Source organism: Lepidochelys olivacea (assembly GCF_965140295.1).
Source record: "Lepidochelys olivacea isolate rLepOli2 genome assembly, chromosome: 9".
In the NCBI taxonomy this organism is placed as follows: Eukaryota; Metazoa; Chordata; order Testudines; family Cheloniidae; genus Lepidochelys; species Lepidochelys olivacea.
Genome location: NC_140419.1, coordinates 93,064,856 through 93,084,898, shown reverse-complemented (window position 1 = coordinate 93,084,898; position 20,043 = coordinate 93,064,856). Strand labels below are relative to the sequence as shown.

Genomic DNA, 20,043 nt, shown 5'->3' with positions numbered 1-20,043 from the left:
CAGTTCCAAAGCAGACCTCTAGGTTTATCCTCATCATTCATTATCCAAGCCTCAAACAGACATCATGTTCTTGCTTTTATTACTATAAACTGTATACATCAACACGCTGAGTCATAAAACTAGAGGTTATCGAAAATATTAATCCCACATCATAATCTTCCTGCTCTGTTCTTTTTATTAAGTCCCACATTTTTTACCGTTATGATGTCTCATATTTGGGCTTGCCAGACTCAGAGGGCAGGGTTCCAATCACCGATTGTACAGCAAGCAAGAAGCTCACAGTGTAGTTTGACTTACAGTACCTATGGATTGTGTGGAAGAACTGAGACTTTAAATTTCCAGCAAGGAGCCCATTAATTATTATTAAAACTTCACCGCAACTGTACTTGTAAAAAGAAATTGCTTTCTTTAATGTAGACAAAATGTTTAGTTTGTAATTTAAACCTTTGGGCCCAAACCTGTTTCTAGTCCAATGGGAATTGACTTTGAGAACAGGATTTGGCCTTTTATTTGGTGATGAGCCTGTAAATTATTGGATTTGCTATAATATTATTCAAGGCAACATGTAGGTAAAAACCTGGAATAGGTTCTGCCTTCTCCCTCCCCATTTGCCTCAGTTCTCTTCTCTCTCTCAACTTTAATGAAAAACAAAATGCCTGTCAACAGAGCAGTAGTTATAATGCACTTAGAAGCAACTTAATATTTTAGTTGCCTTGAAGAGCTTTTTAAACACGGAGATTAATGGAGGGCTAGATAAAGAAATTCTTCTGCTGAAAGAATTCATTTGGCTTAATCCTTTTGGAATGAGAAGATGATACTGAGAGATGAGTAATGAAGTGCACTCTCTGATTGTGAGGTATCTAATAGATAACCACAGGGGTTACTCCTCTCTCACCAGCTGTAATTACACTAATTACTGATATGGTGCCAGAAACACTAAGGCAGACTGAGTGTGACAACACAAAATGGAGTGTTTCTTAGCAAGACATCTTTCTCCATCAGTTGGATTGGGGGGAGGCTGACAGTGTTATGAGGCGAATGTATTCAGTCTCCTGTGAGGGGGAAGAGGCCAACTAGCCTTGTTGTCTGTAGCATTTCCGTTTGGCTAACACATGAGACTTCACTGGAGATACCTTACTAAACCACCAGGCTGGAGAATGAGCAATTGATCCATTAATCAAGCAACTAGCCTTTTGTCATGTAAGTAGTCCCATTCAGGCCAATGAGACTACTTACATGAGTAAAGGCTACTCGAGAGAGTAAGAGTTGTCAGGAGCTAGTCTATGGTCACCAATGAGAACCGGGAAAAAATGGGAGACAAGGAGAAGGGAAAATTAATAAAAATTATTTAGATGTGTATACAATTGTTGAACAAGTGGCCATGAATATCAGGTTAAATGGTGCTTGTAAATTCCATTTAACATTATAAGGGTTGGGGGCAGGGTTCAGGGTGAGCGGGGGTTACCATAACTTTTGGATTATCTCTGAGGAAATATTTTAAAGATGACTTGCCCATTTCAGCAGGAGGATGAATATCAAATCTCACGATTTATAGATGGGATATTTTAAAACAAAACATCCTCTTTTTCCTTTGCAATTACGCTACCATTTGTTTTCATTTTCCCGACCTTTTTGTCCATTGTTTTATGCACTTCTCTGGGGAAATATATTGTTAGATGTTTTCTCTCTCACACACACACAAAACCCCCTGATAAATGATAAAATTGTTCTGCAGTGTGCAACATATTCTTGAAATACATCTGAATTCCATTGTTCAGTTTGTTATTTGCATGATAACTTGACTTACCACTCTCTGAAAAGTCTAATATAATACAGAGAAATGCATCAGGAAAATGAAAAACAAGCTCAGTGTAATGTCCACAGGGTAAAAGCGGTTTAGATTGTGTTGAACTGATGGGACCAATTCAGTGGAAGTTCAGAGGTGGAAAAGGTAACATCTTCTTGCTTGTCAGTGTTCATATGTGTTCTCCACAACTAGGTATTCCAGAAAACATTGGACTGTCGCGTTAATAAGGGCTTCATACCACAGGATGGTAATGCGCTGCTTTTTTTTCACCTCAAAGACATGGATTTGTTTCCTGCCTGTTCCGGATTGAAGTCTTATTAAATATCACAGGTGAAATTTGGTATGACGTTCCAAGCTGTCTCGCTAATACGGAAGAGGATAAATAGTTGCAGGTGCTAGTGTATGTTTCCGAATCTAAAACCCACAGAATAGGTCCATTTGTAGCAGTGTAAAGAGAAAGCAAGAGGGAACTGTTTTCTTTTAAAGACTCCCAACCCATTTATATACTTCCTCTGCCTGCCACCCCTTTATCAACTCTTTCCCCTGCTTGTTATATCTCTGTGTGAGATCTCATCTTTCTCTGCTCTGTTCTGCCATATTTTAGCTATAAACACTACCTGTTTAAGGAGACAATCCCAAGGATGGTGATCAGAAATGTGGCCTCCCTGTTGTGTTGGCAGTCACAGTCTCTCAGAGTAGAAGTCCATTTGCAGTAATCCAGTTTTTTGTTAGCATTTCAGAGAGCCGAATCTTGTCCATTTCAATTTGATTCCCGACATACCAATGTCAGGCTATATGGAGTGGCTCATGACCATGAGTGCCAACCTCAAGGCAGACTGTTAAGAAACAGGGTTCAAACCCCAAACTGGTTATGCATTTTATACTTAGAGATCACCAACCAAATGTCACGTGTGAACTCCTAAGCACTATAAAAGCCTTAACATGGAGTCACAGACAGTCCCCTTGGATACTCTGGTCTGTCTTGCCACCCGGGCAAGCTTGTCTTTGTGACAGATGGTCCTTTACACGAAAAACCACAACAATATTCAGGTTACTCCCAGTCCCAAGAGACCAGTCACTTATCCCAGATCAATTGTACCTTAGATCTTTCACCAAAAACAACACTTGTAGCCAATCCTACAATAAACTAACTAAAGATGTATTAACTATGAAAGAGAAATAACAGAGTTATTTATGAGGTTAAAGCAGGTAAACATACACACACACAAATGAGTTACAGTCATAGATTTCAAAAGGTAATAGAAACTGCTGTAATATGCAAATGCTATATTTCCTTTAGGGCTAACCCAAGCTAAGCAGCTGAGGGATCCCTCGCTTATGCTTGGAAATATTGTCCTCTCCAAATTTCAAGCAGCACAGTGATACAGTTCCTTCTGGTTAAGCATTTTTATTCCTTTCCCCCACAGTTCAAACATATTGAACAAGTGTCAGCACCTGTCTCTTCTTCCTGGCTGTTGGGGATGGAGAGGAGACAATCCACAAAGTCTTTGTCCTGGATGTTTCACCATGGCTCATTTGGTTTCAGTGGGCCTTCTTGTGCAGAGCAGCACTTTACACTAATTAATGCTTCTTTCCTGTTTGAGTTACACAGTTACAGAGGTTTACAATGCAAATACTCAATGTAACGTTCTACCATGGGTTACAGACGTTATAAGTGAGCTCAGTACATGCAGCATCCTACAAGCATTTCATCAGGCCTAAACACTAAACACATTTTTATCAACTTAGCATCTGTTTTAGCAATCCCAACACACAGGTGAGTTATCCTGGTTTCCAGAAATGCATTTGTTAGTGTTCAGTGAGGCCTGGGGCCTTGGTATGTGTTGACACCTAATCTGCCAGCATGACAACCAGAGCCAAGCATGGTGGGGAAAAGAACACCATACCTGTATGTGCTTGATTCATCCACGTGTGTGTGCTGTCATTGCACAGAAAAAACTGCACACTTGTAGGCAATTGTGTGATCCAAATGAGTACATATTTTACACATGCCAGCTTGGCAGAAGTAAGAGCTAATTTTCTGGGCAGCTTGGGATCAGGGAGTTGAAACTGGCACACCCTACAGCCAAGTGCAGCTTAGCCACAGTGGAGAATTGAACCCAGACTAAGTAAGGAGGAACAGAATTTGGTGTGTTGCAGGAACATCCTCTTGGATCAAGTTTTGTCTCCATAATCAGAATGGTTTGTTATTTTATAGATATATATATATACACACCCCAAATACAGCTTCATAAAACCAGAAGAAGGAGGAAAGGAGTGCTCCATGACGTCCACTAGGGACCTTGGCCCAGATGCTCAAAAATATTTAGGTGTCTAAACTCCCATTGAAATTAATGTGACTTAAGTGCCTAAGCACCTTTGCGGATCTGGGCCCTGGAGCTAAATTACCCATAAAATATTTAGATATTTCAGTGATAGAAGGTATTCACAGCCAGAAAATAGATTTAGGTCCTGATCCAGAGCTCCATGAAGTAAATGAAGACTCCCATTGAGTTCATTGGGCTTTGGATCAAGCCCACAGCCTAGATGGATAAATAACATTTTTGGCCTGTCAGCTATGACAATATCCCTTTCAGGAGTTCTAAAGCTTCTATTAAAATGGTATGTGAATTTATTGAAAATGAGGTATCTGATGATTGTACTTTTTATGGATAATAATTATCTCATCTTTCCTAAATCAAACTTTTACTTGCTCATTTGCAAGCAGGGTGACCAAATAGCAAGTATGAAAAATCGGGACTGTGGAGTAAGCAGGGAATAGTTGCCTGTATAAGACAAGGCCCTTAATAATAGTATGGTCCCAATAATATCGGGACGCTTGGTCCCTCTGCTGGCAAGGGCCCAAACCTACAGGTCTGAGGTGCACAGAACATTTCATGAAGTCAACGTTTATGATGGTGATGGCTTTACAATTGGCTCCATTCCTGCATTCACTTGGGTTTGTTAGCAGTGCAATGAGTTGCAGTACAGGTTCAGCAATGGTCTTTTATATTGTTCTTTCATGTCCGCTTGGTTGACCTTTTTTCCGTCAGTTGCATGAATGAATGGTTAAAACCGTTTGTTCCTTTTTAATTGAGCATACGAAAACTACTGGGATGTAGTGACCTGGCTCCATAATTCATGCCTGTGCAACACTGTACTGAGTGCGGGAGTGGGCGGAGTTTGGAACACAATCCTCTTTTGGAACAAAAAGGAGCCTGGTGGGACTCTCAGAATTCTTTGACGGCATCTACAAGTACTGACCAGAAAGGGCGTTCTTTGTTCATGTCTAAGCTGATATATTTTCAGTGCACACGTGTTTCTCGTTCTGGCTGCTAAATCCTTGGGAAAAGCACCAGGAGCAGCAAAGAAACAGTAATGATCCAGCTCATTGTACCAAAATCATATATCCCTCCAAAATTGTTTTAAGGCAGCCTCATTTTCAATCCATACCATTTTTCAAGGAGTCCACTAAGGCCTAAGTCAACTTACTGCATCCTCAAAATAATAAAGTTTTTGTCTGTTGTCAGTGGTGTGGCCCTCCCAAACTCATGCCAATAAAACCTTCATTCCACCCCCTTTCTATCTAGGTTTCTAATGCATGAAAAGCCTGCTGTTGGAGCAGATTCATCTTTGGAATAAGCAAGTGTAGTAATCAGTCAAGGAGAATTACACCAGTTTGCCCCAGGGATAACTGTGTTTCTTTGTCACCACATTTCAGGCTGCTGCAAATTCACATCCCAAATTATAAACCTCTGAAAATATAATAAATATGCTGACACAGCCTTAACTGTTGCTCTCTAAATGGCACTCTAATAACGAGATAAAAAATCCTTCTTAATTCCACACTTTCCCTAAAGTGGTATTATGCATTAGCTGTGGATGAAAAGACAAACAAGTACATGTATATTCAACAATAATGTCGATTAGGACAGAGAAGAATAGGAAATGAAATGAATTTGTAACACCTCCGGAGATAGCGTTCTGATACAGACAGTTTTCTTTTTGATTTACCCTCATTGACTGTGTTCATTGTAACTTTAATATAGCCACTGAATTGCCTTTTCTTAACAGCGGGAATGATATTACCAAGGAATTCATTCTGTAATCTCAACACATGGTGTTCTTAAGTTTAACAGTTACATAGTTCCATATAGATCATATATGCATACTTACACGTATCTGTCTCTCAAGAGGACTCAAATTCATGTTCAGACCATACAGACAGTATTGGAAAGTACTAAAGATACAGAGCTCTTCTGGCTCAGGGCTTTGAGACTGAAATGTGTTACTTCCCTAGGTATGATGATTATGAAACAGTCACCTTGGATTAAGATTGCTGGCAATCTTTAAAAGCCCTTATTGGGCCTTGAGTGTGATCAGATGCCACTTGCTTATAAATGGGAGTTAATAGAAACATTAAACGTGCAAGCCAGCATGACCCACATCTCCAGAATATAAAGCACATTTTAAAATGGTTGAAGAACATCTAAGTCCTCCACTTTCTGTAAAATATTACCTCCTTCTAACTAATATCCTCTGGGAAGAGGCTTTCTGAACTCTTGAACGTTCCACTTTCATTTATGCATTTCTGTATATTTTTGAATTTATTCCCTCACTTTTTGCTTTGCCATATATTTACTGTTGGTACCATATTCTGTTTCTCCCTAATTATTCCATCTGCCACTAAAGGATGATGCATTTTAGTAGCGGTGTGGTTTGGTTGTTTAACCTTTGAGTTGTGTAACTGAATGTGATGACATATTCCTCATGTAGCAGACCAGGCTAAGAAGAATTATATACTCCAAGTGATAAGCTTGGAACCGCTAAACAAATACCCAAATCCAATTTTTCCCCTCTCTCTAGTCTTCTAAACATCCATCAGTCTCTTGACGGGAGCTCATAAATCCTGCAGATTTACTTTATCTGAAACCAACTCCAACAGTTGTCCTTCCTACTAATCATCATATTTTATATCAAATTTCAATATTCAATATAAACATATCTATTGCTTACGGTACTGTTAGAAGATGTCTGTAACATGCTTTATAAGTACAGTTATTAATCAGCCATTTTATAAGACTGTTTCATAGGTTTGTAAGTACATTCATTTATCTTTTTATGCTTGCTTCTTTTCATTTGTCTAATACAGAATTTCCTTTATCCTTTTGGTTTACTTCAACAGAATATGTCAAGAAGAAATTTAACATGTAACAAAATGAAAAAAGTGCAATGGCTAGAAAGAAAGAAATAACTCTTTAGGCTTAATTTATGAAAAGGCGACCTTGCCTTATTTTTCTTAGCTCTGAATTTTGTTTTAAATAATACAGAGTACATTATCCAGCAGTGTTGCTATAAAGAGGCAGAATATTTTGCATATTTAAGTGCGATGTAGGTTTTAGAAGAGGAATTTAGGATTGAATTAGAATTAAGAGTCACAAACATGTATCCACACATTAGGATGGTCTTACAGTTCTGGGTACATTGTCCTCATAGTATATCATGAACTCTGATGATGCAGTTAAGGGCTACGGATAGCTCAAGCTGCAATGATCTGTTGTTGTGAATGGTGCAGCAGGCAGTACCACTGTAGAAACAAATGAATGTGTCTGCTAGATAAACAACATAAAAAGTTCCCATTGATCACTAAAATCTAGCCCTCTAAAGATTAATATTTCCTGCAGATTTCTTAGTTTTGGATGGAAAAATTCCTTATCCATACCTCAGACTTACTTCTATGAGCTCACATTTTACAAGGAGGCATCTGCCATTTATCAAGAGGTTAATGACTAGTAGTTTCATGTCCAGATACTTTGTAACCACTGAGCTGCCTGACAACAGAGGTCACTAAAAGACAGATGACTTACTAGCCAGTTAAAGTTCTCCTTACACTTTCTCTTTTAAAAGCACCAGCAGGGTTTGGAGAGGGCTGATATTTGACCAGTTGCAATACTGTCCCCTTGCAGCCAGCCATGATTTAGTGGTAGTCTTCAAACAAAAGACCATCCAAACAAAACACTCATTGATTGTTACTGTTATTTAAAGACTAACAGTAAAAATTCATAGACTCCAAGCTCCATCAACATGAAATCCATAATTGCAGTTTGCAAGTCTCTTGCAGAAGCAGAAGGAGATCAAAATAAAATAGAGGAAGCTCACCAATTTCAGTGGCTATCATGAGAGGTCTTGATGATGCATGTTGATATGTTGTTCCGTTATCTAGTGATAAAGGGATTTGGTGTAGAAAAGAGACTGGGGTAACAGAAGAAATGTAGCCCCAAGAACACCCATTGCCACTCACACAATGTAGCTTTGGGTAGTTGGATAGGAGCATATACTTGGTGGCTCCCAACTCTTATTCTAGACTTCAGGAAAATGGAGAATCTAGACTGATGTAAAAGAAGGTAAAAATGGTTTCTTTTCCAAAACATGGAAATATCTTATTCCTGAACTTCAAAAATGTACAGATTTATCAAAAGAGAGATGTTGTATAAAATAGGTAGTAATATAGTAGTATATATTTTTCATCCCTTCTCCTTCCAAAATGGGGAGAGAGCTGGGGGCAGCATGGTGTCCTCCTTCCCCTTGTCCTGTAGAGGGAACAGGGAGCAGTGGTGTGACAGATTCCCCTGTAGAAGAGAGACCGTGTAGAGGAGATTCCTAGCATGGAAAACTCTTGTCTTTCCCTCCGATACTACTGTACCTCCTGATAGGAATGCTGGAAGGGGCAGAAATTCTTCAAACAGGCACCAGCTCCTCCTGGTATTCCCAGTTCACAATCCCCTGCCTGGTGGGTCCTCAAATCACCAGCCAAGAAAGATATGAGGCAGCAGTTGCCTAAATCAAGAAGAGGGGGAAGCCCTTTCTCTGTTTCCAGCAAAGGAGAGGAGCTGTGCTTCCTCTTACTTTAACCCCAGTCTCCCAATTTAGTGCCTTGCATAATGACAGGTTTCAGAGTAGCAGCCGTGTTAGTCTGTATCCGCAAAAAGAAACGGAGTACGTGTGGCACCTTAGAGACTAACCAATTTATTTGAGCATAAGCTTTTGTGAGCTACAGCTCACTTCATCAGATGCAAGTGAGCTGTAGCTCACAAAAGCTTATGCTCAAATAAATGTGTTAGTCTCTAAGGTGCCACAAGTCCTCCTTTTCTTTCTCCCAATTTAGAAATATCCATTTGTGGTAAGCTAAACACTGTGGGCCAGTCAGCAGGTAGAAGAGGACATGAAAGAGGGGCTAATTGTAGGCATTTGCAATGGAGTCATTTTCAAAGTAGTCCATCCTCGCCTTTATTCACATAAAAAGGAATGTGGTGATTATAGTGTATTCACAATTTTCTTTTTTAGATCATGATCCTGCTGCAGTTGAACTCACTAGGAGTTTTTTGAATGACTTCATTGAGGGTTAGATTTCGCCTATAATTTATAAAATTAGTTCATTAAATGTAATTATGTTTTTTTTTTAGAATGCTTGAAGATGATCTAAAACTCAGCAGTGATGAAGATGACCATGAACAGGTAAAATTCTGACATGTGCATATCACATACATATCTGACAATATCTTCATCAGTTGAATGGGGTTACATATTATTTTATTATATCTGTATCAGATCCGTTCCTGGGTAGACTTCTCCATCACCACAGGGCTTGCCTACACATTGAATTATTCTGGAATAGTTATTCCCAAACAACTGATTATGAATAGTCACACGTTCTGACACTCTTACTCCAAAAGAAGAGAACCCTGTTCCAGTTTAATTCACTTTGAAAGTGGGTTAAGTTTAACAGGAACATGGTACTCCTATTCCAGAATAAGGCCATGTCTAGGCTACAATATTATGTCAACCTAACTTCTATCAGCATATCACCACCGCAGTTATTAAAATGCTTGTGTGTATGCACACTGGCTCCTTGGGTCAGCAGAGCACATCCTCACCAGGAGTGCTTATATTGATTGTATTGCCAGTGTGGGGTGCTGTGGGACAGCTCTTGAATGCCAGTAACAACCCTGTGTCTACACTGCATTGACCTAATTACATTGACCATGACTCTACAACGCTTGGGGAGGTGGTGTTACTAAATCGGCATAGAGAGGCACGTACGTCATCAAGAGCCAAATTTAAGTGAAGGCACTTCCACAGCTAAGTCAACGCAAGGTAGCTTATGTCAACCTAACCCTGTAATGTAGACCAGGCCTAAGAGTGTCTATACATGGAGTTATTCAGGAATAATTTTCAAGGGGAGACAAGTCCTGTTAGCCTTTGTTTTAGTTCCCCAGTTAATCATCTTGACTCCGGTGCCTTGCACCCAGTTTGTGTCGCTGTTTACACCTGTGAAAAGGGTTGTAAAATGCTCCCAAATCAGAGTTCTCCACTCACTCCTACCAGGAGTAATGGTTTGCACCCACTTTACACTCTCTTTGCACTGTAGATGACTGTAGTCCAAAGCAGTGGAGAATCAGTGGAACTTTTGTTCCAGCCATTGAGCAAAGGGTTTAGAGTCCACAATCATTAATCCTAATGTAAATATTAGTGATACACTCCTGTTTCCCAGAGGTACAGCATCAGGACCGGGCTGTGAATCAATAGCAGACATCTTTCAGACTACAGGGGACATTAGTGAAAAAGCATTTGCAGAAAAATTGCTGATACCATTGTCCTTTCTTCCATTCTGCATTATAAATATTTACAGTTACTGCTGAGAAATAAAATGGGGGACATGCATATTTTCAGCATTTTTAATAAGAAAGTCTAGACACCTTGGGCCAAATTCGTCCCTGATATAATTTCAGTGAAGACAATGGAATTAAATCAAGGATCAGTTTGGCCCCATATCTTTCTTAGGTCATAAAACAGTAAAGCAGAGCACCAATGACAGCAAATTTTCGATGTTGTTGTCATAATTGTTATGATGTGGAATGTTGTATTGTGTGGGCATTCTTACTTTCTTCCTTGATAAGACACTCTCAGAGTGTCCAGCTGATCATTAGGAATATGAAAAGAGAATGATGCAAACCTCCTTTGAGATGTCTGTTTACCTACAGCTTCAGAAATGTTGCTTTTAACTGAGCGCTCTCATTTATTTTTCAAAGTATCTGAATTTTGCCGCTACCCCTCCCACTTCCTCCTTCTGGGCATGCCAAGAAATATATACTTCGTAGTATCCATTCGCACCTGGATTGTATGAGTCAGTTTTTTCCAACACAGAAACCCAGTGTCAAGCACTCACAAGTCGAAGGATTAAAAGCCTACATGTATGCAATGCAGAGTTGTATAATCTTGTGCAGCTTGTCTGACTAACAAGTGTCCTGCTTGATTGGACATATCACTCAAAGGAAGTTGCCCAAATCATCCTTTAAAATGTAACATGTATAATGTGAGGCCCAATGTAATCTCTTTGGCAATGTCAGTACCAGTTCAAAACTAGAATAATGGCAGGCAGACAGATACTCTGGGCCTGATTCTGATCTCACACCAGTTTCATATTGGTGTTACTCCCCTGATATCAGTGGAGTTACTCTGTGTTCACACCAGCAACCGTGAGAGCAGAATCAGGGGCTGAAGTGAGTAAGGGCCTGTTTCAAAGCCCACTGAAGTCAATGAAAAGATTCCCATCAACTGTGATGGGCTTTGGATATAACTTTAATGTCTTTCAGAAAAACAAGGAACCTATGGGTCTTACACTAATACCATTGCACTAAAAACCCAGGTGTCACTTTCTAGTAATGCCATTGGCAACACCAGGTTCAAAGAGAAGAAGTAAGGAACACAGTAAGGAACATTCATTTGGTTTCTTAGGGTTCTACAATACATGTAAAGGAGAGTTTCTGTTTAGCATTGACCCTGTTTTCACACTAGGCAGGAGGTTCAAACCTTCTGAGCAATCCCAAGTATTTTTTAAAAAACAGATGCTTTGCTGCATATTTAGGTATCCCAAGAGTACACTCTTCAATCAGGTATCAAAAATAAATAATCTGTTGGGAAAGGAAAAGCTCTCCCAATTGTCCTTTGTTTCAAGGGGCATTGCTCATTTCCAGCATTCCACCCAAATGTGCAGGCCCTCACTTTTAGTTACATCAGAAATAGAAGATCATGAAATGGAGGGAATAAAAAGCATTGAATGCATTTAAAGGGAAGAATCCCATGTTAAGTCTCCTGCATTAATAACTTGTGCACATCCTTCATTGTGGATCTTTGTCACAGATTGCATCCCACATTGGGACCTGGGCAAGTGGAGAAGTAGAGCTCTGGTGTAGCAGTCAGGTGTTTCACTTGTTGGATTCTTTCACACTTTACAAGTTTTGATCATGTTTATTTAAAAAAAGAAAAAAGAAAACATTGATCAGTTGTACTGGTCAGATACATAAACACTAACAAAACAGTTATGGCATGTTTAAAGGCAAAATGCTGTTTCCTAGAATATATAAAATGATCGTTCATGAGAGCTGGAATGAGACTATCGCAATATACAAATTATAACATACCAAACATTCAGCTGTGGGGCACTGAGTTACAAAACTAATTTTTTAACGTAAGAGTTTGCAGTCAAATGATGCTTGAAATTCAGATATACACATGTGCATACTGTAACTGGGAGAGAAAAGATTAAAAGCACCTTAACAGTTTGTCCAATATCTTTGTATTTTGTCTCCTCTCTTTTATTTTACCTTTCAGATTTACCTTGTCCTCCAAAATCACTATTTTTGTACTTTATGCAGTTTGTAACATAGGCCAACATAGGCCCAAGGTTTAAGGGTGCAAAAATGTACCATCTACTGAAAGTAAATAATCTTAAATGAACCATCTTAAATTACCATCTTAAATTAAAGTAAATAATTTTAGACTATGATTTGCTGAGCTATCTATTTCTCCCAGTCCCATGAGCCAGCACAAATATTTATTTGCAATCAGTGAAATAACTAGAGTAAGGTCCAAACCCAAAATCTGAACTGCAGCCTGCTTTTCCACCTGCCAATCAGGTTCTTCCTTTTGTTTCACACTTCTTGGGAGGAACCAACCAAACACGAGTTCCTAGTGCAATGCTGTAACTAAGAGTGTGAACACAATTCCTGGATGTATAAGAAGAGGAATATTACCTCTGTATCAAGTATCAGTGAGACAATTACTGGAATTCTGTGCCCAGTTCTGGCATCCAAACTTTAAAAAGAATACTGAAAATTTGGAAAGGGTTCAGAAAAGAGAGATAAGAATTATTTGAAATCTGGAAAACATACCTTATAGTGAGAGACTTAAGAGCTTAATCTATTTAGTTTATCCAAGAGAAGGTTAAGAGGTAACTTGCCCATAGTCAACAAATACCAGCAGGGGGAATTGATTTCTGACAGTAGTTATGTTAGGCTGGAAGATGAAGCTAGAAAAATTCACACTAGAAATAAGGCACAAGAAATCAGGTGCAAATTTTTAACAGTAAGGGTAATTAACTATTGGAACCCCTTCCTAGGAATGAGGTGGTTTTTCTATCACTTGCAATCTTTAAGTCAAGACAGGATATCTTTCTTAAAAGCTAAAGCTCAAACAGAAGTTGTGGGCTCAATACAGAAATTACTGAGTGAAGTTCTTTGGCCTGTGTTATGCAGGAGGTCAGACTAGATGATCTTAACAGTCCCTTCTGACCTAAAAATCCTATGAATCTATGAACCATATCGATCATTGTGATGAAGCAGGAGCAAGTTGTTCCAATCCAGGTGCAGAATTCATCACATTGCTTTATGGGCCACCATCTGAAAAGCTACAGTTATCTCTTAAATCTCCTGCTAACATTTTGGGAGAAGCATCATCATCAGTGCAGTCACCTTAGAACAAAGCAGGGGACACGTGCTTTGTGTCACGCATAAGGCTGATTCTTTTGCTTTCCATTGTGGGTGATTTGGGATTAAAGGAACACAGTTAAGATGAGGGGTTAGATCTGGAATCAATTTTCATTTACAGCTGAGAAGCAGTTATTGATGCTGTGCTCACAGTTCAATAAAAGATCTAAAGATATAGACCTTGTGTTTCTCTTTCAATGTAAGCAACATAATCAGTTTCAAATGTTTTCGCAGAAAAAATTGTATTGACAGTTTTATTAAAATTGCTGTCTTGAAAGTTTTACATTATCTACAATTTGACCTATTTCGGTGGTTTTTAATATGCACGCTGACCAACCCAATAGATATTTGTGGCACAAATTCATAACGCCAGGTAAACATCTGCTTAATGTATTATTGAGTGAAATCATTATATTTAACTTAAGCAGTTCCCTGGATTTTGAATTCTTACAGTACTGTCATTGAACAGAATTTTGATGCATCACTAAGATTTTGTTACTTTGCAGAGAATGCTCCCATTACCCAATAGTTTCAGATTGGCTGTGGGATTATAAATACAAAGAAAAGGACAGACGTGTATTAGTAAGCTTAAAACTTGGCAATGCATTTCAGGGATTCTGTTAACAGTGTTCTGTAAGGAAGGATAGAGCCTTTAGATGGTACTATTACTTAGCTAAACAAAAAAAAAAAAAACCCAGAAACATAGGCAGAATAGTGGGGGTGGGGGTTTAATTAGTGACTCGGTTCATCTTAAAGAGCTTAGATAAAACACAGGTTAGTATTTTTTGTTCTTTAAAGTAGCTCTGCATAATTCAATTTAGCTTTGAGCTCAGAGCCATCCAAAAGGATTGTGCCCTGATACAGTATTTTAAGTAGCTGCAGTGTACCCAGTTTTCTTTAACCAGCTCTTCTTTGTTCTTCCTAAGGAATAATCTTCATAACCTTTGAAACGTGCACTTAATTTAAAGCACATTGCTGCATATCTGTGTATTTTTGAACCAAAGAAACTTTGATACCATTTACAGATCTGTTCCATTATTCTGAATATTTTATGTACATAGTATTTTTGGCAGAACAATCCATGAAACATTTTTATCTTTTCTGTTTGTTTTTTTTCTCCTTCACTTAATGATTACCTTTTGCATGTGTGATAACCATGCATTCACGAGACACCTCCTATATAATCCATGTCCATGATCTAAGTTTTATAGTTTATCCAAACACTCTTTCTTGGCTAGGTTAGTATTAGATAATTGCATGCAAAATGAATTACTTTGTAGCTGAGAGTCTAAAAATGCTGTCAGCCGTAGGGAGAGCTTCTGATTCTTGTAATGCACATTGAACTTTCAAAGCATTTATTCAAGTTAAATTAAAACAGACTTTTTGGCTTAAGGTTTGTGAATATAAAAGATTCAGTACATGTTCATCATGTAAACAGCACTGTTTTAAAGTGATATAGTCACCATACTAGTTGCAACAATGGATACCCTTTCCTGTTGTAATTTTTCCTGTTTTTTAGCTAGATCCTGAACAAGTTGTTTGCCTCCCCAAGGTTTCTCCACATTTCCATTTACTTTATCAGCAGACAGGCTGAGGGACAGCTCTTCAGTAATGACATCAATACTGCACACACAGCAAGAGAGGTCGCCTTGTCAAAGCTATAGAAAAATCAGATGGATTAGGATGAAACTAGGTGCAAAATAACTTTGATAGAGTCTTTTAATGTAAACAGTTTATCTGTCACTGAGTTCCATTGAAATCCCAGACAAAGCAGTGCAACACTGGTGGCTGCCACAGCAGAATTTGTTTTGATGGAGACCCCACATAGCTGTGTTTAAGATATACAGTCATGTTTTATAGCTGTAGGGAACTGCTTTCATTCAGCCATTAGTGAAAACAGAAGCCATTAGGATAGTGTAGCCATATGCCAACCTTTTTCATTCTAAAAACTAAGAAAGATCCTCTTATGGAGAAATGTCTCTTCTTGATACCCCATTCCATTTTTGCTTGGTACTTGAAATATTTTATTCTGTGCAACACTAATGAAACAGCCTTATTTCCCATACACAGGGCATACTTTGCCCCAGGATACTCCTGATTCACAAGACTAATTTTTGGCAATAAGAGATTGTATGGCTGGTAACAATGCCTACAATAGTCATGGGAATTCATTTCATAGTATTTTTGTGCCACATAAACACTTGTGGCCACTGCATTCAGTAATGCCTCTGAGGTCTTGTAAAGAATATGTCAGATAAAGTTTATACACAATTTCAAATCACTAGAATACCACAGATTTTAGGACTTGTAACTCTTTCAGGTCATTGACATTTTATTTAATCTTTTCAGTACATCATCATACAGGAATGTATCTACCAATGACAAGGCGATTTAAATGACCCTTGGAACGTATGGTTGCACTGTATGGTACTATGGAACTGTGCTGGAAATTGACCAAACAAAAGTTTGTCATGAAGGTTCCAGTTGTGGCCCTCAATAGGGCTATGGAATACATGCTGCACATACCAGAAAAGGAGGGGATGGAGCAGCCATTTTAGTCAGAGGACACTGGATTGTCTTTTCCTTGACCAATTTGGCTGGTGTGAAACAGCTCTCAGCTTCATCAGACATAGAAAAAAATAGGGAAAAACAAAACACAAAGATGCCTGGCAGCCAGACAGTCCTAGCAAAGAGGGAAAGGATTGATAAATGATGTTATAGAGAGGTCCTCTCCTTGCTTATCCACAAACAAGCACACACTTAACACACTCTTTAGTACTCTCTTAACTAGGCATTTCACCTTTGTTGGGGGAGGGGGGTTCATGCTACCCACATGAAATGACCAAGTAATATTGATCACAGCACAGACGTCATATACCTGGAACAGAGGCAGAAAATACAGCCCTACTAGCTTGTTAGCTAATTCTACACATCAAATGATAACCAGCAAAAGTGAGGGCAGCCTTTCCCCAGCTTAAGTTAAGGGCCAGTGCAGATTCAGACACACAGACATGGGGAGCTACTATAGTCAAGGTGGATGGGCCCACAGGTGGCCAGCACAAAGGTGGGTGTCATCGGCTGGAAAAGCAGTAGAAGGAACTGAGGGAGCACAGCCAGTTGTCAGCCTCTGCAAGCAGGGAACATGGAATCCCAGTGGAGATTAAAGCTATGCTCCCCAGAGGAGCACCTATGGGTGAATGGTGGTGAGACCTGAGTGCCGTAAACCCCACTGGGGTGAATCCCCCGGGCACAGCAGAAATAGTGGGCGAAGGGAGGTGCAGTTTGCTGTGCCAGCAGGGGGGAATCTGCCCTGTGAACAGATTGAAAGTTAACCCCCCCCACCCCTTGTAGGAACATGGACTGTTCTGCACCTTTCATGAATTTGGTTTTCACAGAAAGAAAATTGGTCTGTCACAAAACTACCCAAAAAAATTCCAACTCAGTTATTGTGCAGAATGTTTGGAGCCTCATTACTTAGTACACAATTAAATGAACCAACGAGCTGAGCAACAAACAAAAGCAGCCCAAGGGCAGCACAGAAGTTGTTGATGTGTGTTGTTACATCCATCTCTCCAGTGCCTGTTTGTAACGGGTTATGTATGAAATATATATTATAGCCCTTGAACTCTTAAATCCTGCATAGGCAATAAATGAGCAATGTGAACAATACCAATATTGCCTCACATCTTTCCTAGCACTGCCTCTGCTGTTGCTCTTTGATTCTGCCTTTTTGCTTCTCAAGCCTGGGTAACTATTCATTGGTTTAGAGGAGGAAAAAGATGAGGGACTCTCTGAGGAATGAGATAAAGACCTTCACTACAAAGGGGAATCTAAGTGCATAAACTGCAAGTAAATTGGGGTAAGAGAGGCTGCTGCTGATATGGCTGTGTATACTTCTTCCTTTTGCTGTGACAAAAGGCCATTTTAACTCATGTGAGCTTTGGAGAAGTAATACTCATTAATAGCACTTAGCAATTTAAGAACACATTTATCCAAGGATCTCAAAGCACTTTGTGAATATTAATAAGCCAAACCTACCCGTAAGATAGTAATGAGGTAAATACAAAGTGTTATTCTCCATGAGTTATAGGTGGGGAATTGAGGCACATGTAGATTATGTGAGTTGCCTACAGTTTCACAATGGTCAGTGGCAGAAATACTGTTCTCTTGGTTCTCAGCCCTAGGCTTTCACCTTAGACTTATCTTTCTTTTCTTGGGGCAACTTTTAGGGGGAGTTTTTGTTTTATCCTCTGTAATTTTCTTGTCTTTTTCTCCTTCCTTTGCCTTTTGAGGATTTTTTTCTTTTGTGGTTAACACGTGAGGCTGTGCATTGGGAGTTCCATTCTCAGCTGTGCAACAGAATTCCTGTGTGACCTTGGCCAAATCCCTTAATTTCTCTGTGCTTCAGTTCCCCCACAGTGGAATGGATATAAATAATACCAACTACATCTGTCAGGAGCATAGTGAGAGTTAATTATAACTTGGAAAACATCTTGAGACCTTCCCAAAAGAAGGTGTTATAGAAGGACAAATTATTGTTTACACTTCCTCTGTCCCACTCCACCTTACCTGCCTTACAACTAGCATCCATCAGCAAATGATGTTTTGTACGATTTTGAAAAATCCCACAGTACATTGAGAAGCATTGCTGAAGACACTGGCTTTGGGCTTCTTGTCTCAGTGTCTTCTTTTCATTTGGGACATGCCAGGAAGAATGGGAACTGGCCATATTTTGCATTTCATGCTTCTTCAGTTTGGCATCCACCGTTTCCCTTAGTAAATGTAGAAATTTGGGGGAAATGCTGGCCATTGCACACAGTGACCCAAAAGCATCTTTATGGTAAGTCAGTGGAGTTTACTGGAAGATGCGCCACCATCTGTAGATGGACGTGCCATTTCTTTTCAAACTTTGTTATCCCTAAAAGGCTGCAAATTTTACCCAGCCTGCACTGCACCAGCTAAAACAGGAGTTTCCAACTTAGTGGAATCCCCCCTTAATATTCCTGAAGAACTCTTGTAAAGCCCTGAAAGGTGCTGTATTGCTCAAAGGTGTAGAAAGATGCGGAGATGCTCTGTATCTAATACATACCCATGAAGAGTCCTATGGGAAGCATGTACACCATTTGGGTCTATAGCTACCCTGGATGTGGTGATTTGGTCCTCTCTAAAGCTGATCTCAGCTACTTTACTCCTTTTATTTGCCTTCTGAAGGAAATCAGGGGCTACACGCAAGAATATTCTGGGATGAGAAGAGTGCATGCTCGTTCCATTTTTTTCTGTCCTAGATTCAGTGATCCCAGCTTTTCATCCTCAGGGTGAGGCTGCCCTAGCACACCACACACAGCATCTCTGTGACAAGGTTTCCAACTTCATGTCAAAGATGATTAGCAAGAAAGAAACAGAATCTCCTCCACTGATGTTAGGGGACAGGTAGAGGAGACTGTGGCCACAGCATTAAAAAAAGACAGAGATCCCTTGAGGCTTGTGACCCCCAGCACAGTTTTCCTGACTTTTGCACAACTTCCTTCATGTGCACTGTGCTCTTCTCCACCCCACAGAAAATTCCAGCTGAGACCAACTGTCTAATGACAGAAACAGACCAAGGTCCAGAACCATCCATTCTTAGTAGTTTAATTCATGACTCAGCACCCTATCAGTGACCCAAAGGACAGAGCGCAACCTCCAAGAGCGGTGTTCATTTGCAAAGGGCCTGATTTAACTTCCATGGAAGTCAATGGAAAGATTTTCATTAGTGCCGGGGGTGCTGAATTGGGCTTTCAATGATGATCGTCTGTTCCACTGACTGAACAAGAGGAGAGCATGGTCAGTCATGAACATACCTGCATGGGATAGTTTAGCTGCTCACACCTGAGGGAGAAGGGTTCTCCAGAACATTTCAACTTGTCTCCGTAAAACCCAAACATTGTTGGCTGCAAACTTTTCGGATTTCAGTTTTCCAGTGAGAACTCTACCTATTCCGTAGAAAGCGAATACTTTCAGTGGAAAATTTCATTTATTCAAAAACCCAGTTTTTCATCAAAAGACAATTTTGACCAACGTTTTTTGACTAGCCCTTCTTGAGTGTTTACTGTGCGTGTATTTTCGGTGCTCTAGGCACATTGCACTGCCCAAAACACAGTGTCTGTCCATCAGAAAGATTAGTGCCTTGATTGATAACCAGAAAAACAGACACTATTTTGGCCCACAGTGCAGTTCATGGAAGGAATCCTTGCCATAGGCTAGAATAGGGTGACGGTTATTTGCCAGTGCCTTCTTTTGCATGACAATTAGTGAAACTTGTCTCTTTATCCAGCCTGTAGGGACACATTTCTTTCACTTCTCTATTACTGTTCTGTGCTGCTCACATCTGGAGTTCACATGTGAGTTCCCTGAATGCAATGGAAAACCATC

General features: G+C 39.6%; 1 protein-coding gene across 1 annotated transcript in view; it reads left to right on the top strand.

Annotated features, from left to right (window-relative positions):
- Positions 1–20,043, top strand: part of AFF2 (ALF transcription elongation factor 2) — a 406,623-nt gene that overhangs the window by 292,725 nt on the left and 93,855 nt on the right. Inside the window, exon 8 of the mRNA XM_084638773.1 lies at positions 9,271–9,322. Within this exon, the coding sequence (XP_084494899.1) occupies positions 9,271–9,322 (52 nt within the window). The remainder of the gene's footprint in view (positions 1–9,270; positions 9,323–20,043) is intronic.